This window comes from Notolepis coatsorum, assembly GCF_963971535.1.
Source record: "Notolepis coatsorum genome assembly, chromosome: 4".
In the NCBI taxonomy this organism is placed as follows: Eukaryota; Metazoa; Chordata; class Actinopteri; order Aulopiformes; family Paralepididae; genus Notolepis; species Notolepis coatsorum.
Window position 1 is genome coordinate 174,852,213 of NC_140168.1, and position 26,017 is coordinate 174,878,229.

At 43.3% G+C, this 26,017-nt stretch overlaps 1 protein-coding gene across 5 annotated transcripts in view; it reads right to left on the bottom strand.

The window, feature by feature from the left end:
- Positions 1 to 2,556: 2,556 nt before the first annotated feature.
- Positions 2,557 to 26,017, bottom strand: part of arhgef11 (Rho guanine nucleotide exchange factor (GEF) 11) — a 143,735-nt gene continuing 120,274 nt past the window's right edge. For 2 of the 5 annotated variants that reach the window (XM_084313624.1, XM_084313623.1), the window contains exons 34-40: positions 14,998 to 15,078; positions 14,846 to 14,904; positions 13,693 to 13,845; positions 12,417 to 12,632; positions 11,919 to 12,020; positions 10,591 to 10,859; positions 2,557 to 5,569 (exon numbers count right to left, since the gene is read on the bottom strand). In XM_084313624.1, coding sequence (XP_084169750.1) covers positions 5,339 to 5,569; positions 10,591 to 10,859; positions 11,919 to 12,020; positions 12,417 to 12,632; positions 13,693 to 13,845; positions 14,846 to 14,904; positions 14,998 to 15,078 — 1,111 coding nt within the window. In that variant the 3' untranslated portion in view covers positions 2,557 to 5,338. Of the gene's footprint in view, positions 5,570 to 9,107; positions 9,235 to 10,590; positions 10,860 to 11,918; positions 12,021 to 12,416; positions 12,633 to 13,692; positions 13,846 to 14,845; positions 14,905 to 14,997; positions 15,079 to 26,017 lie in introns of all 5 variants that reach the window. The other 3 variants (XM_084313625.1, XM_084313627.1, XM_084313626.1) reach the window with 3 other exon arrangements.

Below are 26,017 nucleotides of genomic sequence, written 5' to 3' on the forward strand. Positions count from 1 at the left end.
CCGCTGCCAACGCTATTTTCCTGTTATTGTGTACAATCCTAGCTATAGTTATACGCCCATCCGCATCCGACCATACCCCCTTTAATTCAATATTTAACTTACGTCTGACGACTATGGCTACACCTCGAGTTCTCGTACCAAAAGAAGAGTGACTAATATTATGGTATGTGTTATCCGCTAACGTATTCTTCCTCTAAAATGTGCGTTTCGCTTAGTAGAGCCACGTCCACATGTTCTTTTTTCATCAGTGTGAGCACGCTTTTGCGTTTGTGTTGTTTGTTTATCCCACCAGTGTTCCATATCATTATATTCAAACTAGCCATAATCTATGCATGTTTTTGTGTAGTTTTTGGTAATGCTTCTGGAGTGTGAAGCTACAATAGATGTACATCCAATTATTGAGGTCCCTTTGAGAGCCGAGCTTAAAAACATATATATATATACAAATAAAAATCCCCTTTTTTCCCCTCACCCAGAGAGTCGTACAGGCCTGTGTTCCAAAAACACATCCTCCGCGTATGACTCCCTCCCTTAGGCCACCGGATTGCCCAAACTGAGTTTTGTAATCCTAATCTTCCTATGCTAATTGCCATAGGATCTAACATTTTCATTCGAATACAATAGAATGTCGCTTTTGGTCTTGCGCCTTCCCTTACTGTAATGAAATATTATGAAAAAAAAAATAAAAAAGAATAAACTTTCATCGATATATTCATTCGCCATGTATTAGTTATTTGTTTGATGAATGATTTAATCCCTGTATGCCTAACCTGCTTTTCCACCTTGGACCTCAGACAATAAAATATGAGTTGAATTCAAGCTCGGTTGTTTTGACTACTGGCTAGTGGAGTCAAAAGGGGGGAAACCATTCTATCCTTCTTCTCTCCAATTCAGCAAACTGTGTACACTGTAAACTAACCTAGGATGTTTACATAATATACGACATATTAACATCACTAACATGTCACAAAAGCATGTAGAATGTATATTATCATCAATACGTTAGTTTAGCAATAGGTTAAAAGTGCCATTAGATAGTTTTAAGTTTTCGATTTTATGAAGTCTATTCCAAGACGGAAACGGAAATGGACATTTTGAACCATGGGAATTGTAGTCTTTTTGCGGCCATTTTGTAGAGGACATGCATAGCTGTTGACCAGCGTTGGAATTTTTCCGAACTACAATTCCTGTCAGATACTGTGGGGGTTCAAAGTTCAGCGTTCTGAATGAATCGCGCACTAGCTTGATACAAGGCGACGCATGCACACTAGCTTGATACAAGGTGACGCATGCACACTAGCTTGATACAAGGTGACGCATGCGCACTAGCTTGATACAAGGTGACGCATGCACACTAGCTTGATACAAGGTGACGCATGCACACACGCTTGATACAAGGCGACGCATGTACACTAGGGCTGCACGATTAATCGTTTTTTAATCGAAATCGCGATTTGGAATGATGCAATTATCAAATCGCCAAGCCTGCAATTAAATTTTTTTTTTTTTTTTTTTTTTTTAACCAGGAAGTCCCATTGAGATATACGATCTCCTTTGCAAGGTAGACCTGGCCAAGATGACAGCAATAACATTTGCAATACATCACACAGCAATAAAATGTGCGATACATCACACAAGAACATAATAAATGTGCATGTATACAATACATCACATGTAAACACAAAGCAGAATAGTCTACATGATAGTAAAAGTGTATAATACAGGGTAATACAGTAATTTTGCAGTTGGGACCCGACTACAGAAAGCAGCAACATTCTTCTTGTAATTTTTTTTTTAAATATGTTATAATCGCATCGCAAATCACAATCGCAATATCTGTCAGAATAATCGCAATTAGATTATTTCCCAAAATCGTGCAGCCCTAATGTACACACTAACTAGAGACACTATTTTGATTTTTAAAAGGTTTACATTTCTATCCTGTGGATGGTGCAGTGTTTCAAAACGACGGGTCTTTACATTTAATACAAATAAATAAAACAAATAGCATTCCAGACGTTTCTTTTTCAATCCAGTTTCTTTTTAATGTCACAAAACGCATGGATCTGAAACAGTTCATGTCCCTTCTGTGCCGCCAGCGATCTCACCATTTTTTAAAAACAGGGGGAGGAAAATAATTTACAACCTTTTTCTTTTTTAATATCATATCTACAAAAATAAAATCAATGACACAAAGACTAAGGCTTTACAGAAAAAAACAAAAACAAATATAAAACAAGGGGGTGCGATCTCACTATATTACATGAGTGAACAAGATTAAGAATTATATAATAATAATAAAAAACAAGATTAATGAGATGACGGTTAAAGACCGGTGTATGCGTACAGTAGTTTGCACCGTTCAGGACTTTATTCTCTCTGTGCAACATTTTACAAAAAGGAAAACAGACTTCTTTATAAGTCATTTATAGACCTTTTCAAACTTGACAACATAAACCTTCTAACCCCCCCCCCCCCCCCCCCCTTATAGTGTTTTGCTCATATAGCGGACAGGAAGTACACATGCCCCCCCCCCCCCCCCCCGAGCCGCTCCGCTAGCGACACCATTCCCCTAGCGACGCCGTTCCCCTAGCGACGCTGTTCCCCTAGTGACGCCGTTCCACTGAAAAGGTCTATAGCTTCAGACATAAGAATGTATGGAGGAAAAAGAGTATAAAGAAGAAATTGAAGAGGTAGAAATTGGAGAGATGAAGAATGCTATTTGCTGCATGGAAGCAAGGGGCAAACCAATAAAATAATAGATGTATGAATAGAAAAAATAAAACAAAAAGTAATCAATTGCTTTTTTAAATAAAACAGATAATGGGCTCAAATGTATCTTTTCAAATAAGGAACAGGAGTGCTGACCTAGGGTCAGTTGCCCAGTCTCCCCGACTGTCCTCTTCCATAAGGATCCGAGAGACGAGGCTGATCCTAGATCAGCGGTCACATACACTGAGATTACTTGATAAACAGTTAGACCCCAGGAATTCCCCACTGACTACTACGACACACGAATCTAACCCCAGAAGTGATTTCACTTTGGTAGAACATTTCAACAGAGTTTCCTTTTTCAATTTGAGGTCTAAAGATAAAATGCCTGTTCACGATTATTTTGTATATCATCAAATTATTTATATATGCTAAAAAAGTTAAAATGTTCTACCAATGTGAAACATCACACATAAGAGGTATACCGGTAATCTGTGATGTGATTCAGTATGTGCAGCAGACCTGGGCTCAAATGGAAGCTGATTGCGTTTGTTTTTTAAACATCCAAAGCAAACACAAGGGGAAGTATTTTCCAGTCTGCGCGCAACACTTCCAGTTTCAGTGCTTCAAGGGAAGTTCAATCGAGGACTCCTGAATACGTTTGAATATTTGAAACACTTCCAAATACACCCAGACCTGGCCTGGGTCTGGTCCATGTGATATCGGATCGATTTGACTACCTTCAACAAACACACACACACTTAAGATTTAGAGTCACTCTTTTCACTGGTTACATGTTATCTTACATAACTCCAGATACAAGTAGGCCCCTGCATGCCGGAGTAGGCCCCCGTATACAATACGGCAACAGCACAAGGGAAGTCCACTTCACCGAACCTTGTTGCAGTAAAGTTAAAACAGCATATAACAAATCATGTGTGGTTATTTCCAGACTTGGATCATGTGTGTGTATACTTAATCTTTCAAATTACAGACTTCTTTTTTCTCCTTTACTCCCAATAAATATAAGTTATTCTGTGCAGGGGGTGTCTTACTAGAATTCTACTTGGTAAAGAAAAAGGTTCCCTTCATAGTTTGTTTGTTTTGGGGGTGGGGGGGGGGGGGGGGGGGGGGTGGAATAATATATACACTACCTATGATACTGTATTACCAGTAGGGGGCAGGTATCTATGGTACTGTATTACCAGTAGGGGCAGGTATCTATGGTACTGTATTACCAGTAGGGGGCAGGTATCTATGGTACTGTATTACCAGTAGGGGGCAGGTATCTATGGTACTGTATTACCAGTAGGGGGCAGGGTTTCACAGTATTTACACACAATACAGTAGAAGAAATGATGGACAGGCTTTTAAGATGATGCAGACAGGCAACTTTACCAACTGTTTTTTTTTGGCAATTCCACTCGATAATAAATCGGATTTATTGAATATTCAAGTTTTACAGTCTGAATATACTCTGCATGCCCCACATCTCCCACCCCTATTATTATTGTTGCCGGCAACATTGCCCGTCTGAATTGCCCTTAAAACATATCTTTTCACTCCCCCCCCCCCCCCGCCCGTGTCACGCAACTTTAACAAACCAAAATATGACGCGATATAAACAGCTTGGGGAATCCGCCGAAACATGTCCCTTTGTCGCAGTGATCCTTGGACACGTCTGCAGAACCACACGGTGGACACGTCTGCAGAGCCACACGGTGGACATGTCTGCAGAACCACACGGTGGACACGTCTGCAGAGCCAAACAGCACTTCAGTAGCACCGCAGTAGTGTATTTATAACTTATCAGCTACGTCTTTATGAACAATATATGATCAATATGAGCAATAATAATAATGATCAGGATGTCGCATGGTCAGTTCCTGACGGCCGTCCCGGAGCTCAGGAGACTGCCGCCTTCGAGGGTTCCCAGAAAACAAAAGCAGGAATAAAATAAAACCCCCACGACTCCATAGTGTTTCTCCAATAGCTTTTTGCGGATATGAGCAGATCATATGAATGATATAAATGAATAATGCTTGTGTGGGTAATGATACCGGTCTCCTTTGACCCAGTCCGGCCCAGTGCAAATAACCTGAATTCAATAGACACAGTCCTTCGGCCTTGGTGGCAGTCGACAAACGGGGGGGGGGGGGGGGGGGGGCGACTGGGTGTGTGCAGCGTTGCCCCGGCGACGGAGGCCGCATGTCACGTACAATCCCTGACCAGTCCACTGCGTACTGTTGTGTACACACGAGAGGGATGCATTGTGGGTAAAGTGCCGGGGTGATGGGTCCTTCGGTTAGAAATCAGCGATTCAAAAACACTTCTCTGCTCCTTTCCTTCAACCAGCTTGCATCATCAAAATAATACGAAAAAAACAATAATAAGAAAAAAAAACTACTAAATCCTTCAAATGTTCCCAACACAGACGTCCTCCACACGAGCTTCCTCTCCGCTTCACATTTACTCCAACCTTCCTGACTTTGCTGCTGCCTCTTCTGCTTCTTCTCCTTCTTCTACTTCACGCAATCCTTCCTTCGCCTTGTTCTCCGTCTCCACCCTTCTTCCTCCGTTTCTCCTTCGTGGTTCTCCCTCCCGGCCCCCGGCAACCCCCGAGCACTCAGTCCAGCCGCTGCACAGTTCTGTCTCGGGTTCTGCCAGTGCATGCAGGGGTCGCGGCGGGGTGTGCGATGAGACGGGATGGGGGGGGGGGGGGGGGGGCGTCGCGAGGCGTCGCTCTGTGCCAGTGTGATGAGTTGTCTCCCGTCAGCGGCTCCGTCCTGTCGGCCGGTCCGACGTCAGAACCCGGTGGACTGAACACGGGGCGGCCCTGCTGGGCTCCCCTCCCTGCCTGCAACACCACAAGAAGAGATTCAGAGGCTACTTTTACTAAATTAACCGACGGCAAAATGGAGTCACGTTAAGACGTCCATCAGACATCGCCTTAATGTGGAACGCAGGCATTCTAAAATATATTTAAGCAATAATACACTCGAACCAGTGGAATATCAGGAATATTGCCACGGCTGTGATGTGCCCGCAGCCACAAGAGCGAAGCTCGAGTGGTGTTGTAGGCATCACAGAGTGGCAATATTCCTGATCTTCCACTGGTTCGAGTGTATTATTGCTTTTATACAGCAAGTTGCACCGTCGGGAAAAATATAGGATGAATACAGACAATTATACGGGTCTTTTATATCGATTTCAGTGAACTTAAAAGTGAAAATAGTTCCTAAAGATGTATTTTTGCTATGGAATTTCAAATGGAGTAGGCCAGTGGTTCTCAAACTGTGGTACGCATGTGCAGTCAGGCCACTGAACTTAGAAGCAGGCCAGGCCAGTGTTTCTAGTTGCGGCGGTGCGATAGTTAACCTAAGTGGGGAACAACCAGGAGATCACTGTGACAGAGAGTAATGCAGTCTAAACAGTCATACATCTTTTATTCAACTTCAGCCCTGATCATAACCATTTTAATTTTTAGATTTTTTTGTAATGTCAGATAGAAATATGAAATACTCCCACTTTTCTGAAGAGTTGTTGTTAAATCTGACATTACAAAAAATTCATCAAAATCTGTGTTGTTGCTAATCATTGACACATGCCTAGCCTGTAATAATCCCGCCCCAAAAATGTTTACTTTGCATTTGATATATTGAAAATATTTTACTTTTTGTGTGTTTTTTTAACAATAATTTGTGATGCCATCACACAAACTGGCATAGGGTTATAATTCTAAAATGTATTGAATATGTGTTTTATAATTTTTTACAATAATTTGTGATGCCCATCACAAACACTGGAATTTAAAGGGTAAAAATTAAAAAATTCCTGCACCAGAATGCAGGAAATTAAGTCTTTGTAACAAAATAATTCCTGGTGGGGAAAGTGGCCTGACTGGGGCTATATTTTCACACTATATTTCCCAGCCTGAATTATTTCCCCAGTCCGGCCCTGCTTATGTGAGTTGTCAATGGACAACAACATGCTGTGTGTGTGTGTGTGAGAGATAGAGAGAATGAAGGACAATTGCTTGCTGTGTGAGAAAGAGAGCGAGATAATTAAGTACATTTGCTGAAATACAGTTGTTCTTAATTTTCTCACTTGCTATGTGAGAAGAATGTTAGTTATTATGTTCTCAATGGGCCTCATTCAACAATACTCTTATTATTTTTCTTATATTCTTGCTTACCTGTCTGTTAAGAGAACAATAAGAAAAGCCACAGCCACATTCATAAAGCCGTTCTTAAAGTCCAAATCTGTTCTTACCCAGGTTTTTTAAATGGTGAATCCCACTCATTCTAAACTGGATGCGCGTTCTCGCGCAAGTAATTTGCATACAGAGACACGCCTTGCGGGCTCATTATAATACGAGAGCCGTGGGTCTGCATTGTATAGAGCGGATCCCCCGGCCGTATTCAACCACTGGAGCGCTTTACGATGGATCAAAATTAGATAGGAATCAAATGTATTGTCATCATACAGCACCTATAGCTATATAATGGAATAGACTGTATTAATATAGTAGTAATATAATAGTAGTTGGCTAGTTGCGCACTTCTGGCCACCTCGCGCATACACACATACTGTATACAGTACGTGCAAAATGAATAATTCCAGCAAAGTACTGTAGGCTTTGTCAATATACTGAACGACGCGTTGTCAAGAGCCAATCGCACAGGTTGCCTCATCTCATCTAGCTCTGCAAATAGATCTAGAGTCTGAATATCTCCGCATATATAGCCTGCTGATGACTGACACATCTCTCTCAAATCCATTCTGAGAACGGAATGCAGTGCCCGCAACGCGGGTCTTGATTGAAAATTGTATTAACAGATTGCAGAATGGGTACAATACCGTACAGCTCAATACACACAATTGTTAAGGGGATGTAGACCAGAGAAAGACTTTCGTCTTGTTTACATCAGGGTCCCCCATTTTCAATTCATCATAACATATGACATACATGACATACAGATACAGTACTGCTACATCTATACATTTATGACATACCAGATTTACAAATACAGTACTGTTTGTGATACAAAAAGAGTTTAAAAGAAAAAGAGGGTGGGTAGGTGGGGTGGGGTGTGGGGGGGGGGACTGTACATTGGAGGTGGTTGGGTGGGTGGGGTGGGATGGGTAGGCTGGGTGGGGGTAACTGTACATTGGATTATCAACGAAACCTTACTTGGTCCAAGAAGAGGGTCTCGTGTATTACTGGGTTTAAGTCAGTTGTTTATTTATTTATGTTTTACTGTTTGCATACGAGGTGGTCCGCAAATGTTCTTGATAACAATCTAGTGGTCCGCATAAAACAGAAGTTTGGGAACCACTGATATAGACGATCTCTAAATATGCGTTCTATGCTACGTATACAGTACTGCATATCTGTATGTCATGTCATAAATGTCATGATATATATCTGTATATTGTGTATGTCATAAATGTCATTATGAATTGAAAATGGGGGACCCTGATGTAAACAAGACGAAAGTCTTTCTCTGGTCTGCATCCCCTTAACAATTGTGTGTATTGAGCTGTACTGTATTGTACCCATTCTGCAATCTGTGAATAAAATCTTCAATCAAACAACGGCCTGGGCGGCCAGAGCATAACTGTTCTAACAGTAATATATAATCCATTTCAGACAGAACGCACGCAATAAGTTAAAAGTTCTGTATTTTTAAAGTCGTATTTGGGGGCAATTAACCAATGGTATGTTTTTTTATTTTAGGTAAGAGTTTCTTATTTCGGTAAGAGTGCTCTCGACCACTCTTATAATTTGTTCTTGCCTGAGAAAAAAGCAACAATAAGAAAACGTTGCTGAATCCAAGGTAAGAACAAAGTAAGAGGAAATGCTAGTTAAGAACAAAATCTGTTCTTATATCGCTTCATGCATGAGGCCCAATGCCCCTTGCATTGTATGAGTTGTGTGGAAGAGTTTGCTAGTTCTAGTGCTACCCCTTTGCACATTGTGGCTGTGTCTGACAAAAGTTAACAATAAATAATGGTATTAGGAATACATTTGCCTCCTGCGTGAACTGTGCATAGCTGAATAGACTGTATTTTAACATCGGTCATATGGTGGTACTTGGAGAGCCAGCTACGTTCTCAGGTGGTACTTGGTGTAAAAAGTTTGAGAACCACTGGAGTAGGCTATCAACCAGGCAGTTGGCAGTTGAAACTTTCGACAACATTCTAAAGCCAGCGCAGTGGTATATTTATGGTGATTTAACCGTGAGTGTATCATGAATGTACTCACGGCTTAGAACGCTCTCGACCAATCACAATGCGTGGTCGGACCTACTTGTTGTATAAATAATATATATATATATATATTGATACACATTTGACCTTTTGGACCCCTGCCGTGACCCCTCAGCACTCACCGTCTGCCGAGCCCAGTGACGGCGTCCTGGAGACGGTTGCAGGGCTCCGCGGGAGCTCCTCCGGGGCGTGGCTGACGGAGGGCTCTCGCAGGGTCCTCAGGAGCTGCTGATGGGCCTTCTCTATGTCCTGTGGACGAGGGGAGGATGAGAACAGTGCCGTTAGCCGTCGGGGCGGCGCGAGACTGTGGGTTTCAGGAGGACTTCTCAGGCCCGTGCGCTGCCTGTGACAGTATTTAGTGCGCCGCCCGGGGCGACTGATTGGTTTAACAGGAATACAAGCAGTATACCGGGATGAGAACAGGTTCAGCCAGACCTCCCTCTCTAACATAACATGGAAGTTCCGCTCAGGGCCTTTGTTCACCCCCCCCCCCCCCCCCCCCCCCGTGTCCTCCTTCTACTCTCTCCTCCTGGTCGTCCCTTAAAGACAAACCCACAGAATGGGGGGGGGGGTCCTCTATTGAACTCCTGACCTAAATTGCATTTGATTAGCCATGTTTTAATAATACATTTGTATCAACCCTGAGTATTTGACATGGGGCTTGATGTTTCCTGTTACATCCCAATGTTTATATTCCCCAGTGTGTGTCTCCATGTGTGTGTGTTCTCCATTTTTGTTTCCTCCCTCCAGCCATTGTTCCCTCCACCCGTCCTCCACCATTGGTCCCTGCCAGGCCTGCCCTTCCATTATAGCAGCACAGCACCGATTGGTGGATGGTTTTCCAGACTCCAACACTCAATCAACACCCATCACCCACCACCCAATCATGGATCGCCACACACCTGTTAAAACATGGTTTCTCACTTCAGTCTCTCTCTCTCTGGCATGAGGCTAGGCCTAGTGTTACTTGGTGACATTGACTTTGACATTTGCATTTCGTTTATTGGCCTTTGTGCTTAGTGGAAATTGCCTTGTGTGTGTATGGCCACAGAGAGAGCATTGTTAGCTATAGTTTGTTTTTGTATATATTCTGCCTTTGTTGTATGTATCATTAATGTGTTTTTCTCTCTTTCTCAGGAAGCACAGATGGGGTGAGCTGCCATTTCCTTTGGATATTGTTTTCTCCTGTTTTGGTTAGGTAAGGGTAGTTTAGGTAATGTCATTTCTTTTACCATAGATTAGATTGGTTTATTTGGAGTATAGTGGTGTTTGTTTGTTGTTTTGGCCTGGGCTCACCCTTGAGCTACATGTGCTTCCTTTGCATCTATCAATAAATATCATTGTTGTTTACAAACGTGGTCCATCTTTTCTGTCAACCAACTGTTATGTTACAGCCCTTTACCCTTAGACTCACAGGGGTCGTAACATTCCCCCACAGACATGACATCATCATCAGTTCTGGAACACTGAACATGGACATACTGAACATTATGTGAGGTGTGTGTGTGTGTGTGTGTGTGTGTGTGTGTGTGTGTGTGTGTGTGTGTGTGGTGTGTGTGGTGTGTGTGTGTCATCTACACTCATCACATCAACACCACCACGTACCCTCAGCTGGTGCAACTTGCTCATCAGCCCTTCGATGGTGTGGAAGATCTCATCAACGTTCTTTATCACGTGACTCTGGCCCACCACCACCACCTCCTCCTCCCCCCCCTCCTCCTCATCGTCCCGCTGCCGCCCTGCCTCCTCCGACTCCTCCTCCTCTGCCTCCTCCTCTGGGGGTCGGGGGAACTCTGTGGCAGTAGGGGTGGGGGGGTCGTCGTCCGTCACGCTCTCTCCCTGCTCGGTAGGCATCACCAGGTAGAAGGTGTTCCCTGGAGAGCAGAGTGATGGGTCAACCTGCTGCTACCGCAGAATCTCCCTGAACGCTAGTCTCACTCACAGAGTAGAAACACATCTATAGGACATCAAGGTATCTCCCTGAACGCTAGTCTCACTCACAGAGTAGAAACACATCTATAGGACATCAAGGTATCTCCCTGAACGCTAGTCTCACTCACAGAGTAGAAACACATCTATAGGACATCAAGGTATCTCCCTGAACGCTAGTCTCACTCACAGAGTAGAAACACATCTATAGGACATCAAGGTATCTCCCTGAACGCTAGTCTCACTCACAGAGTAGAAACACATCTATAGGACATCAAGGTATCTCCCTGAACGCTAGTCTCACTCACAGAGTAGAAACACATCTATAGGACATCAAGGTATCTCCCTGAACGCTAGTCTCACTCACAGAGTAGAAACACATCTATAGGACATCAAGGTATCTCCCTGAACGCTAGTCTCACTCAGAGTAGCAACACATCTATAGGACATCAAGGTATCTCCCTGAACGCTAGTCTCACACAGAGTAGCAACACATCTATAGGACATCAAGGTTCCTGCAGGTTTCAACAAGTTCAATTGAAGACTTTTTAAAAATACCTTTTTAAGACCATTTTGAATAGAATTTAATATCTATTTCACGTCCATACCGGCAAAAAGGTATGCCGGAAAATGACTATGAAAGAAGTAATTCCACTTCTGTAGTGTGGTAGTGAAAGGGTTAACTTTCTGTAGTGTGGTAGTGAAAGGTTAACCTTCTGTAGTGTGGTAGTGAACGGGTTAACCTTATGTAGTGTGGTAGTGAAAGGTTAACTTTCTGTAGTGTGGTAGTGAAAGGATAAAGGTTAACCTTCTGTAGTGTGGTTTAACCCTTTCACTACAACACTACATACGGTTAACCCGTTCACTACTACACTACAGACGGTTAACCCTTTCACTACTACACTACAGACGGTTAACCCTTTCACTACCACACTACAGACGGTTAAACCTTTCTGTAATGTGTAACGAAACAAAGACAAAGAGCCGCTCGTGGCCGTCATTACCCCGCGCGGTGGCAACAGCTCTCTGCTCGGACGGTCGGTCGGAGAGGAGGGCGACATCATCGGTGATGTCGTCAGGGATAGAAGGAGAGCCCGCAACCACAGCTACACACAAGAGGACAGACGTGTGTGTGTGTGTGTGATGGTCCAAGTGTTTGTGTGGGGAAACAGACGCAGGAGTGTTTGTATACAAATGAAAGGGAGTGAGAGGGAGTGAGGGGGAGCCAGGAGAGCAGGTGACAAGAGTGTGTATCATGGTGTGGTGAGGAGCAGGCAGAAGAGAAGAGCGTGGAGAGAAGGAAAAGAGAAACCAATCAGAACACGTGCAGAGAAAGACAGCCGTCGCAGATACCCAGATTTACACATTGTTTTGGTACAAAAGAGAATTCAATTAAGATAAAATAAAAGGTACCGATTGAACTGAGAGTGATCGGGTCAAACCCTGATCGACACCCGAAGAGGAATATTAAAGAACCAATGGCGTCGTCAAGATCCCGTTACCTTTCCTCACCACCTGAACACTGGGTTGCTCCGCCTCCTCTGGCCCCGCCTCCCAATGGTCGGTGCTGAAGTCGAGGACAGTCTCTAGGGACTCTGGTCTGGATCGCTCGGTGAACGGACTCCTCTCATTGGTCTCGTTGGTGGGGGTGTCGTCTGATTGGTGGCTCCAACAGTCCTCCTCTAGATCTCTGAATATAAGCTGCCTCAGTGTTTCAACTGTAGACAGACACACACAGTAAACACAATGTTTAACAAATATCGATATAAAATCGTTATTAATTAATTAGTTGACAAATGGCTCATTATGATCAAATTCAACAAATGAACATTGGGGCTGCATCCCATTCTGACCATACCATTCGAGACAATGACCAAGGAAACTATAACAGAAGGAAGGGTCACCACGTCACTGTGTAGCGTGTGAACGCACCTTGGTGCCAAGTGTGGAAACTTTCAGTTCAGCCGACATTGAGTTGAATGGGATCATCTCCTCGTTTATGACCTTATTTCATTTAAACAGGTTATTACCTCGATTGTCAGAATCATCTACAATTCGTTGCATCGTTAACTAGCTAACGTTTGATATATTTCCTCAGATAGCGGCTATAGTTTGGATTTGAATGATAGGCTTCAATAGAACTGGCATCAAAATCTGGCCCCAAGCAGCACATAGGGCGCTGGTGTTCTGACGTGATGACCCTTCCTTCTTTTAGTTTCCTTGGTAGTTATAGTACTAGTATATTATAGAAGTATAATATAGAATAATACATTATATAATATTATTAGTACTATTAGTACTATAAATATATAGATAAATGTGTGTATAAATTAATGAACCTGAGTAAATATGCAATTTAACTGATAAGATACACTAAATGTATTTATTTATGTTCATTTAATTGTGTTGATTTACATTTCTGCAAAAAAAGTATGTACATTTTGTTTGATTTGGTAAACATTGCACTATGAACAGAGTCTATCAGTGTACTGTATGTGTGTAGGGGCAGGTACAATAAGAGTTGTCTTCTTGCTGTTACTTTCGACCATGGAATTTAGTGGATCATATTAAGTGAACTATATGTTCTGAAGACACTGTTGGACTGTAACAATTCCATGTACGAGTAAATACAAATGATGATGATGGTATAGAACACAATATTGTTGTTGTTGTTGTAGTAGTATTATTATCTGTGAACAAATAGGGATAGCGCCAGTGTAAAGGTCCCGCCCACGTAGGAACTGTTCCATCTCCACCCCGATAACGCTTCCTGCTCACCGTCTTGTAGAGCTGCCTCTGCCACTCCCACTGCTGGCCCGTCGCCGCCAAGGAAAGCTCCCGGTCGGTCCGTCGGTGTGGTCGGCGTGAGTGCGACGTCATTGCTAGAGGAGTCAGTCTCCATGGATACGGAACGCTCCGTCATAGAGTCGTCTGAGAGGAAAGAAATTCAGTATGTCAGAGATGATAGTCTTATAGACCCGGGGAGTGAGGTTCCACCTGTGATGTCCCCCACTTGTAGCACCCACTGAAGATCAAAACTATTAGTATTAGAGCCAAACTATCATGCCAGTTCATAATCTTTGACGGAGGAACATATTATTGAATTCTTATACTGTTACAATATTACAAAAGGTAAATGTATTAACTTAATCTTTGAGAGAATGTGTTTTACATAGTAATCTTTACTTGTTTCCATGGTAACTACTACAGTATCCAATATGCCTCTGCAATCTTTGACCAATCACAAGAGCGAAAGTAAAGCTTTGGCGTTTGTGTCATTCCGGGTCATTCTCGGTTTGTTTTCGCGGCATTTGCCGCCATCTTTGTTTTCATTGTAGCCACGACTAAAACGCTCAAAACATGAAACCGACAGCGTTTAAAAACAAACTAGTCAGGTAATCATGAGTAGTATTTTATGATTCCAATAGTGTCCGTCTGTTGACTGTTTTGGTTTCGTAACGTCCTCTGCTCAGCTCCACAACGCTCGCTCTCTCGACTGGTCTTCAAATGTCGAGGCATATGGGTAATGTAGTAGTTACCATGGAAATAGTACTCTTGTACCCATGACTTCATTCCTAGTTTTTGGCAACGAAAAAATTACGTAGATCTCGTTTAATTAAGCTCAACTCTGCTCCCGTCAAATGTCAGACCAACTGAATAAGTGGAACCATATAAACCTGCTACCTTGAAAACCACATATGGTAAAAGACCACATAAACATGCTACCTTGAAAACACCCTATGATAAAAAACCTGCTACCTTGAAAACCACATATGGTAAAATACCACATAAACCTGCTACCTTGAAGAACCCGCTATGGTAAAAGACCACATAAAAACATTAGTCTGGAACTCAATATTAATTATAAAAAATAATGAACTTAACTAAACTCATATTAAGTGATTAATCATTAAGTGTTACTTGATTGTACCTGAGGGGTCGACGTGACTGCTGGTGGAGACGGGGGAAGCGTTGCCCAGACTAGGCGAGCTGAGGGGGAGATAAGTGACGTTACACGTTGAATTCTCACGGGAATCAACCCCCTAAACCCTTTGTAGTAGTTGAAACGTCTTAAGCACTCACGATATAGGTGTGGATCTGTGATTGGTCAGGGGTGAGGAGCCACCAGCCAATGAGATGGTCCTTTCAAGTAAGTGTTTCCAGCTGGAAAACAAATAGCTCATATTTAATGCTAGATGCATACAAGCAAGGAAACGACAACATGTAATTTGTTAAATTCTATCTGAACACTCCTGGGCCCTCATTTATCAACAATTCTTAGAAAGTCAAGTCAAGTCAAGAGTTTTATTTGTCACGGCATACAAGTATACAATGAAATGCGGGTGGTCTTGCCCGCAACGATGTGCAATACAGTAGTACAACATATAATAGAATCCAATAAAACAACATTGTGCAATAAACAGGTAACATAGTGGGGCATCTCGGTATTTGTACATAGTTATTTACAGAGCATGGAGGACATGCTAGGTCCTTTGGTAGTGCAATACACTGTTACTGTTGCTATACTATTTTTAAAGTGACCTTTCCTTTGTGGCCATAAGTGTGGGCGTGTGCAGCATGAGTGTGTGCTTGCTCATGTTAAAGTGGCTGCTAGTGTGCAAGCGTGTACAGCGTGCGTGTCGTGTGTGTGCTCATGTGTGCTTGTGTGTGGAGAGTTCAGTGTTCTGTGGCACTCAGTGTTCAGTGTTCAAGGCTCTGATGGCCTGGGGGAAGAAGCTGAGCCGAAGCCTCTCTGTCCTAGTAGCTGGGGTTCGCAGGCGCCTGCCTGACCTCAGCAGCTGGAACAGGCTGTTATTGGGGTGGTGAGGGTCTTTCATTATTCTGCAGGCTCTGGATTTGCACCTCTTGTTGTATAGAACCTGCAGGGGAGGTAGTGCAATACCCGTGGTACGCTCGGCTGAGCGCACCACTCTCTGTAGGGCCTTCTTGTCCTGTGCCGTGCTGTTTCCATACCAGGCAGTGATGTTTCCAGTCAAGTGTTCTATTTTCGTACGTAAGCACAGAATTTAGAATGTGTGTACGCACAGAAATATTGGGATTTATCAACCGTGCGTACACGGGTCCTACGCACACTCCGTGTTGATAAATACCTCTTTGTTCTACCGTCAATGCTCGTGCATGATTATCCATATATGGTCATGAAACACCCTCCATGGGATGTGAAATAATGGACTGACCCGAGCGAACTCTGAGAAACCTCACTGAGAGGGAGATTGTTTACGGAGGCGCTGTCAACTAAGAAGACACAACCCGTGTTATGGGATAAATAAAAGGCGGACTTGTACACAGTGATGTCAGATATCAACGACTCCCTAAGACCATTGCTGCAATTCTGCCTGGACAGCTCAAAATACTAATAAAGACTGTTCGATAACCACTGTTTGGCGTTGGTGTGTCATAACCATGCTGGAATATGAATGCCTTTATTCGTTAAGTTCGATTGGCTACCGGGTATAATATGATTTGTACTAGAGGCATACAATCTATTTTGTTGTCGGTATTAGGTAGCCTATATGAATTACATATAATAGCAGCCATAGCCTACATTATGAAACAGTAACTTGCGCATATATAATAACACATGGCACAGCCCTGCGAAGCCTGCATACAGTAAACTAACTTGATCATTAATCTAGCTGTTGTATCTTTAGGCTTATGAAAACATTAAATAATATGTATAGGCTATAGGCCGTCGCTTTGCATTAATAGCCTATATTCTCAAATGGCATTTAATGGCTATCCGACTCCTCGCTATCCTCGCGGACGGACCAGAAATACCTTATATCATTCATATCATAGTTTACTCTATCAGCCTACCCAGCATGTAATACGTTCTTTGTTAGAACTCAACTCGTTATTATTTTGCGCATAGATTGCAGAAATACGGGAACGTTTTGATTTATATTAAAAGGCTTTGACATTGTAAAACTAAATACGTGGAATTCTGTAAGCAGAATACAAGTCATATCACCCACACGATATATGCTCTGTATGCAGAGCATGTATGCTTTTCATTCATTTAAGACACATTTATTGCAAGGGTTTTGTATACACATAAACTCAATGCGTTTTTTTATTCTTTCTTATAGGAAGGGGGAAGAACACTATATCGTGGGTGTTCATATGACTTGTATTCTGCTTACAGCTTCGAAATTCCACTTATTACGTTTAACAATGGCAAAGCCTTTAAAATATAATCAAAACGTTCCCGTATTTCTGCAATCTATGCACAAAATAATAACGAGTTGAGTTACACGGAGCGCAGTCAGTGCACCCCGTATATTCCGATAACGCTATATATAAACCATGCTGCATTCATTCGGAGAGAAAGACCTATTATTCCAAATGCTATTTATAGGGTTTTGACCATAATTACACTACTGTTGCTATTTTACAATGAACTATAATGAATTACGGGCCGCCATACAGAACACGCCAGTGTTGAAACTAATGCACGGAAGCTTATTTCCGCGTTGTAATATTCATATTCTACCACCGGGCGCCAGGTATGCATGCCCCGAGCTGTGCGTAGATATACGCACAAAGTCAAGCACAAGTTCAAATTGATAAATCCCACACTTTGCTTAGAAATGATCGTACGCACGGGTTACGCACATATCTGTGCGTACGCAACGTTGATAAATGAGGGCTCTGGTGTTTGCTGGATTACAGTTTACAAGTGTAAACTGTATGGCTGTCAATAGGTTACAATTATTTTAACCTGTTAATCGCATGATTTGCTTGCGTTAATCACGTTAATTCATGTTAAAAAAAAGACGTAGCTAAATGTGTCCGTAGGGGCTGCGGTCATAAAGAAATGGATGAAATTTTTTTTATAGAAATAAGTACTCTGGGGATAAGTACTCTGGGGATAAGTACTAGGGGGATAAGTACTCTGGGGATAAGTACTAGGGGGATAATTACTAGGGGGATAATTACTCTGGGGATAAGTACTCTGGGGATAAGTACTCTGGGGATAAGTACTAGGGGGATAAGTACTCTGGGGATAAGTACTAGGGGGATAAGTACTAGGGGGATATGTACTATGGGGATAAGTACTATGGGGATAAGTAACAGGGGGATAAGTACTTATCGGTCACCGGATTCTTCAGTGACATTGTGAATACATTTGTTCTCCGATGTAACAATATCTTGCAAAGCGTGATTAGCGAGCATAGCGCAGCTCGACCTGTGTAACGTTACTCATTATACAACGGCATGCAAATTTCTCGATTCTGATTGGCTGAAACAGTCAACTTACACGTGGGTATTTTTCATAACCCACGCTCTTGGTCCCAGGACCCGCCCACAACCGCATCACTATCAATGCGCGTTCGTGGTTTTAGGAATTAAAGCAAGATGGCGGACAAACCGGACAGAAAACATTACGAAAGGATAATGGTGATAGGGTCATAAAGACTAAATGAAAAACGATTCTGTCACGGCGAATGTCTTAGTTGCTTAAACAATGTTGGATGATGTAATTGATGGGTCATGAGTCATTGTGGAACAAAATAAAAATTGCGCGAATTGATTGATTGCAAATTTTTTATTTTTTGTACCTACTTTCTATAGAAGCAGCTGGGATGTGCGCTGTTTTAACTGAGCGTGGACTATTGAATTGATTGATTGCTAATTTTATTACCGTACACCTCGTTTCCAACTGGTTACGTTTAGGCCCTCTTTCGAAGTTGGTTAAGGTTAGAGTTTGTCTTTAGAGCAGGGCGATAGACCACCAGCCCTGATTCCAAACTCTAACCTTAACCAAATTCGAAAGAGGGCCTAAACAAGGTGTATAGTAATAAAATTAGCAATCAATCAATCAATTCAATAACCCACGCTCACTTAAAACAGCGCACCTCCCAGCTGCTTCTATAGAAAGTAGGTTAAAAAAATAAACTCTTATAGGGCAAATAAACCCCCCCCCCCCCCCATATATAGGGCAAAGAAAACTTTTTTTTCCTATAGGGCAAAGAAAACTTTTTTTTAATTTGTTTTACCTACTTTCTATAGAAACATCTAAGAATGAAGTTCTATAGAAAGTAGGTTAAAAACTAAAGAAAAGTTGGATGTGTTAGTTTGTTGGATGTCTAGGTGAAAGACAGTTGGATGTCTTAGTTTGTTGGATGCCTAGGTGGAAGACAGTTGGATGTCTTAGTTTGTTGGATGTCCTACTGAGAACAGTTGGATGCACTTCCGAGCTGCTTCCACATGGAGGCAACTTTTTTTTTTTTGTGGGAACAACTTTTTCTGGCGGATGGTTTTTTCAATAAATCTTCAATTAATGTGTTTATTGTATAGCAATAAGGTTGGATGAATGTGCCAGTTGTATAAAAGCATTACACCACTTGTAGTCGTGGGTTGTGACAATTAGACCATGCCTAGGGGGGTCTAACGACCACCCCTAGGCATGGTCTAATTGTCACAACCCACTCCTGCGCGTGATGTAATGCTTAAGTACTTGTCGCTCCGCTGGGAACAACATTGTTTATACAACCGACAGCTTGGAAACTTTGTATTATGAAATAAAGACCTTCAGGGGATGTCCGGTCAGCGTGTATCGCTTCCGCAACGGAATTCGGTTTCCGGGTTCCCCTGATTGGCCGCGACGGCCACGTGACCCACGTGGCCCGCCCCCGCATCCAGCGCTCTGCCGCTGCCGCTACGGGCTGCTGTGTTGACGCTCGCCTGTCTCTGGAGCGCAACAGTAAGAAGCATTTGCACTGCAACTCGTACACCTTACTGTAAATTGTACCTCATCCCATTTCTGCTTTGCACTATAGCCAGGGCCGCCTCAGGGGGTGTGCGAGCAGTGCGGTCGCACAGGGCCTCGCGGGAAGGGGGGCCTCGCAAAATAAAAAATAAAAATTTTTTTTCTCGATGCCCCCCTTCCCGCGAGGCCCTTTTTCATCACAGACCTAAAATCTAGTTTTGCTTATATGCTTATATATTTCACATTAGACACGTTTGTAGAATGTGTCTGACTTGTTCCTGGGTCTGCAGACATACTCACTATTGGAGCTCAGCCTCTGGGGTTCTGCAGCAGACATACTATTGGTTTCAACGAAGGGAGTGGTTTTACTTACATCATGTGTAGTACGCCGGCGTGAGTCAGCTGCGTTTGACTATTTCGCGCGTGCAGCTTTTGACTATTATGCTTAGTTATGCCAGCCAAGACGAAGAAAGAGGTCGGTCATTATCAGTCGGTCGGTCACCAAGGAACGTTGACGAAAGGCCTCTCGCTAGCGGGACAAATGGCCGGAGCCTTGTCATGGTATAGCCATGATGATGTCGGCTAGTAGCTAGCTTAGCTAAAGGCTAACTAGCGTTAGCTAACCTAGAGACAGCGCATACAGCCAAGATGAAGAGGATGGTCGTTTGGCAGATGAACTTCGTCAACTCCACGCGGTTGTCTCCATCCTCTTGGACGTTTGGTGAGTTTTTAACCTATTCTATTAACTCTATTCTATTCCCGCCGTGGACATCTCTCTCTCTCTCTCTCTCTCTGGAGCTAAACTGGCCGACTAGCTGTTGTAGTACTACTAGTAGCTAACGGTGTGTGACCTGGTGTCAGCACCTGTATGTAGCCGCATAGCTTGCTTCTGCGTTAGCTAATGGTTAGCGATAGCCTGGTTGAGCTAACTGTTAGCCAGTTAGCTGTTTAGCTACGACGTTAGCTGCCGGCTGCGCTCGGCTGGGAACGTTCGTTTGATGCTATCAGTTAGCCTTGAGTTAGCTGTTAGCTTGTGCTACGACCATTGACATTAGCCGTGAGAATAGCAGGGGGTTATTTTTGTCCCGCCAGCGAGAGGCCTTTCGTCAACGTGGAGACCTGTGTTGCGGCCTTTCGCCCTGCGTTCCTTGGTGCAGGTAAGATTAATGAAAATCATGACATTACCCCACTCTTCCTTCCTTCCCCTCCAGAATGTTTTGTTAATAACGATGTTTTTTTCCAGGCAAAACATATGTTACTTCACAACATTTGGAGATACGACATGTGCTGTGTGTGAATTCATTGTCTTGGTTGTTTGTGTAGCTTGGGTAGCGTTGGGCCGTTGGCCAAAGCTGTGTGTGGCCTGGTGTCAGTAGCCTACCTGGCTAGCCTTTAGCTGTCGGCCATTGGCTCCTTGCTGCTTTGTTTTCTCTGGTATAGACCCTCTTCTCTTTGGATTTAAGTGTTGATCTTTGTCCTTTTGGATCTATGTATATTCATGTTGCCTTTGTGAAGTTATCTTTTCCTTCTGTTTTGTTCTTTCATTAAAAGTTGAATATCCTTTAGGGGGTCATCTTTGCTTATCTCTCTCATACATGCTCTCTCTCTAACACACATGCTCTCTCTCTCTCTCTCTCTTTCTAACACACACAGTCTGCCTATGGCGGCCTTTCTCGATGGCTAGGCTGTGCTCGCTGAGTCTGTACCTAGTCAAGGATCTTCAGTCACAGTGCTCAGGTATTCTGCCACTGTGTACTCTCTGTTTAGGGCCAAATAGCATTTCAATTTCTTTCCAATGTGTCTCTCTCTCTGTACACTGTATATTGACTGTAGAACGGGAGCTCTCTCTCGCTCTCTCTCTTGCTATATGTTGACTGTATCATGCCCAGCCTCGGGCAGCGCTATTATTTACGAATACGTTGACTGTATGGAAAAAATATTATATAATTTTTTTTACCTTTTGGGGGGGGGGGGGGGGGGGGGGCTCGCGTTTAAATCTCACACAGGGCCTCGCATTTCTCCCAGGCGGCCCTGACTATAGCGTATTGTATATTAGTACATTGCATAGTATATTGTATATTGTATGCAGTGATGGGCAGTAGCTTGCTACAAGTAGCGACGCTACATAGCTTAACTACAATTCTCAGTAGCGTGCTGGTAGCTTGCTACTTTTTAACCAGGGTAGCAGTCTCTGTAGCGGAGTTATTTATAGAACGAAGTAGTAACGTAGCGACGAGAAACGTTACACGCTACTTTCGAGAGAAACAGTTTAGACTAGAATATCTGCGAGGAGAAAAAAAAATCCCCGTAAAAAACCCACTATGATTGGTTGGTTTGTTTAGATATGAGTGACGACTTCACGATTGGGTATGGTAGGCCAAAACGTTATAGGTAGGCCAATCAGAGGCAGGATAGGGCGGGACTCCAGCCGCAAAGCAGGAAGTGAAAATCAAAACAGACGTATTGAATGAATGCAATTTAACGGATTACATGAACAAGAACGACTCTGCGCGAAATGGCAGAGGGGTTCGATGGCATTGATGAAGATGATGATGTCAATAACAACAATGACTCTCCATGGCCCTATCTGGGACACATTTATGAGTTTGACTGAAAAAACGGCTAAAACTATGCTGCTCTCAACTTGAAGACACATTCAGGTGAGCTGATGAAAATCAACTGTTCCCAAACAGCACACAAGTCAGTACACTTTGTCAACAGCTTTAACTAAGATAGCTGCTATCATGATGTTTCACTGTAGGCAGAAAATGAACAATATTATTGGGGTGGAGAAAAGAAAAAAGAGGGAAAAGCAGTAGTTCTCAACCTGTGGGACAGGACCCCCAGGGGCGGTCCCCACATGATTTTGGGGCCATGGAATGTTTTGTGAGTTACATATTTAAATACATTTGGTCATTTAGCTGACACTTTCATTGAAAGCAACTTACAAATTGTGTACAACAAGTCAGTAGGAGTGGTACATATCTAGCAGCCAAGGATAAGTAGTATTGTTTGTCAGTGTCAAGCTTGAGTGTTATACTCTGAGTACATACTGTAGTAGTATAGACATATTAGCATAGTTGGTAGTAGTATATACATGGTAGCATAATACTAGTAAAATGAAGTAAAAAAATTCAGATATTGAAGAAGTGTGTAATACAAGTTTATGTTAAAAGGATGACACAAAAAGCCAGACCGAGGGCTTGTTTCAGTTTTATAATAAACAATCAAACTGAGTATTTTTTTTCCTGTCTATTTGTTTGGTGGAAACTTGGTCACGAAGTAAAAAAAAAAAAAAAAAAAAGTGCCGATGTAGCTAGCTATTTTTGTCATGTTCTTGTAGTGTAGCTTGCTACATTTCTCTGGGGATAGCTTCCATTGTAGTTGAGCTATATTTAATCGAGAGTAACTTGTAGTGTAGCTTGCTACATTTTCCAAGTAGCTTGCCCATCACTGATTGTATGGTAACTCAGTTACTTCTAGTCTGCATCGAACATTGTACATATGTCTATACTGAACACTGTGACTATTTTTACTTCTATTTTACATGCTATACTATTTTATTTCATACTTATCTTGTCTAGCACAAACTCTAACAGTAACAGTAAGAAGCATTTTGGATAAAAGTATTCTGTACTTCTGTATGACAACAATGTATGCCTGTTAAATGATAAATGATTAAATGATACACACTGAAATCTACGCTCTATCATCCTGCTTTCCACAACGCGACAATATTATTAAACAAGAGAGCTCTGTCATTGAAGTGGGAAAAGTGATTCTTGAATCAAGATGACTATGTGAAAAGCGACAATAGCATTAAACAGCAGCGTTTCTGCACTTAGAAGATGGCGCGACAATATTATTAAACAAGAGAGCTCTGTCATTGAAGTGGGAAAAGTGATTCTTGACTCAAGATGACTGTGAAAAGCGACAATAGCATTAAAGAGCAGCTCTGTCATTGAAGTGGGAAAAGTGAGCATTAAACAACAGCTCTGTCATTGAAGTGGGAAAAGTGATTCTTGACTCAAGATGACTATGTGAAAAGCGACAGCAGCATTAAACAGCAGCGTTTCTGCACTCAGAAGATGACACGACAATATTATTAAACAAGAGCGCTCTGGCGTTGAAGTGGGAAAGTGGCAGTGAAGTCCATGCCGCGCGCGCGTCAACACACAGGCAGCGGCAGAGGCAGAGAGGCGGATAGCGGCGTGGGTCACGTGGCGGTCGCGGCCAATCAGGCGAACCCGGAAACCGAATTCCGTTGCGGAAGCGATACACGCGTCCGGTCACGTATTATTCTCCCGGTTTGAGATTGATCGAGGAACGTAAACACACAAGGCCACCCGGCTGCTACTATAACTACTATTTTATTTAGTTTTCACATATAAATTAAGATAAATATAGTTAGGCCTGTTTGTGTTTCTAATGGCCCGTTTCAAACCGACTCCGGCCAAGTCTGGCAGTCAATTCAATTAATTTCCTATACTGCACATGCTCCTCTACATTGGAAATTAATTCAACGCAGTGCTGCTACTTGGCTGTAGACGGTCGGAACGAGCCTCAACACTTTGGACGCCAGACCCGATGATAGTCGGGTTATCTCGCCGAACGTTCAGCGCCAGGACCCCCGAAAACCCGAGTATAGTCTGGTTTTCATAGTTATTTCTTTTATTCGATATTTCCATTCATTACAGACACACGGACATCTGGGTTAACATGGGGACTCATTTTGAGAATGCCAATGTGCAATACCGACCGCATCCACCCAGGTGGCAGTATCGAGCACCCTTTGAATCATGATATCTTGGCCTGTGGCTCGATCAGAGGTCTCCGGTCGGATTTCTATTGGTCGGGCAAGGGGACCGGTTGTCCCGATCGGATTGAGAAACGTTAATTGCTCTCGGTCCATGATGTGTGGCGGATTATGTTGGCGACACGATCGACACCAATACTGGGACTCGCGATCAGGGGTTACTGGACTTTCTGAGTGAAAGGCCCCAGGCGGTCAGGGTGGGGGGTCAGACCTCCAACACCATCACCCTGAGCATCGGGTCCCCCCAGGGGTGTGTTCTGAGCCCCCCGCTGTACTCACTATACACACATGACTGTGTGGCCAAGTTCAGCTCCAACTCCATAGTGAAGTTTGCGGACGACACAGTGGTGGTGGGGCTGATCTCGGACAACGACGAGAAGGCCTACCGGGAGGAGGTTGAGGTACTGGAACGCTGGTGCCAGGACAACAGCCTGCTCCTGAACATTGGTAAAACCAAGGAGCTGATCGTGGATTTTAGGAGGAGACAGCAGGGGACACACACACCACTGAGGATAAACGGGGCTACCGTGGACAGGGTGAGCAGCTTTAAGTACCTGGGGGTCCACATCTCAGAGGATCTGACATGGACAACACACATAGACTCAGTCGTAAAAAAAGGCGAAGCAGCGCCTCTACCACCTGAGACAGTTAAGGAAGTTCAGAGTATCTGGGAAGATACTCCAGTCCTTCTACTCTGGAGCTGTAGAGAGCATCTTGACTGGAAACATCACTGCCTGGTATGGAAACAGCACGGCACAGGACAAGAAGGCCCTACAGAGAGTGGTACGCTCAGCCGAGCGTACCACAGGTATTGCACTACCACCCCTGCAGGCAGTGCCGTCTGGGAGAAATGCGAGGCCCTGTCCGAGATTTAAATGCAAGTCCCCCCCACATAAAGGTACATTTTTTTTATAAAAAAATATATTATTATTATTATTCTTTTTTTTGCATACAGTCAACGTATTCTTAAATAATAGCACTGCCCGAGGCTGGGCATACAGTTAACATATTAGCGCTGCCCGAGGCTGTGTGTGTGTGTGTGTGTGCATGTATGTGTCTAGGTGTGTGTGTGTGTATGTGTGTGTGTGTGTGGGGGGGGGTATGTGTGTGCATGCATGTGTCTAGGTGTGTGTGTGTATATACTGTCTGTCTGTGAGGCCACATCCCAGACATCACCCCGTGGCACACACCCACACACCCCTGCTAACCCACCGAAGGGCGGGACGCAGGGGAGGTCCCAGACCTCAGAACCGCCTGGGAGACAGAACCCCCAGTCATGTCCATCAAGTCAAGTCAAGAGTTTTATTTGTCACGGCATACGAGTATACAATGAAATGCGGGTGGTCTTGCCCGCAACAATGTGCAATACAGTGGTACAACATATAATAGAATACAGTGGTACAACATAGAATACAGTGGTACAACATATAATAGAATCCAATACAAAACACTGTGCAATAACAGGTAACAGGTAACATGGTGTGACATCTCGGTATCTGTACATATTTATTTACAGAGCATATAGGACATGCTAGGTAGCTTTGGTAGTGCAA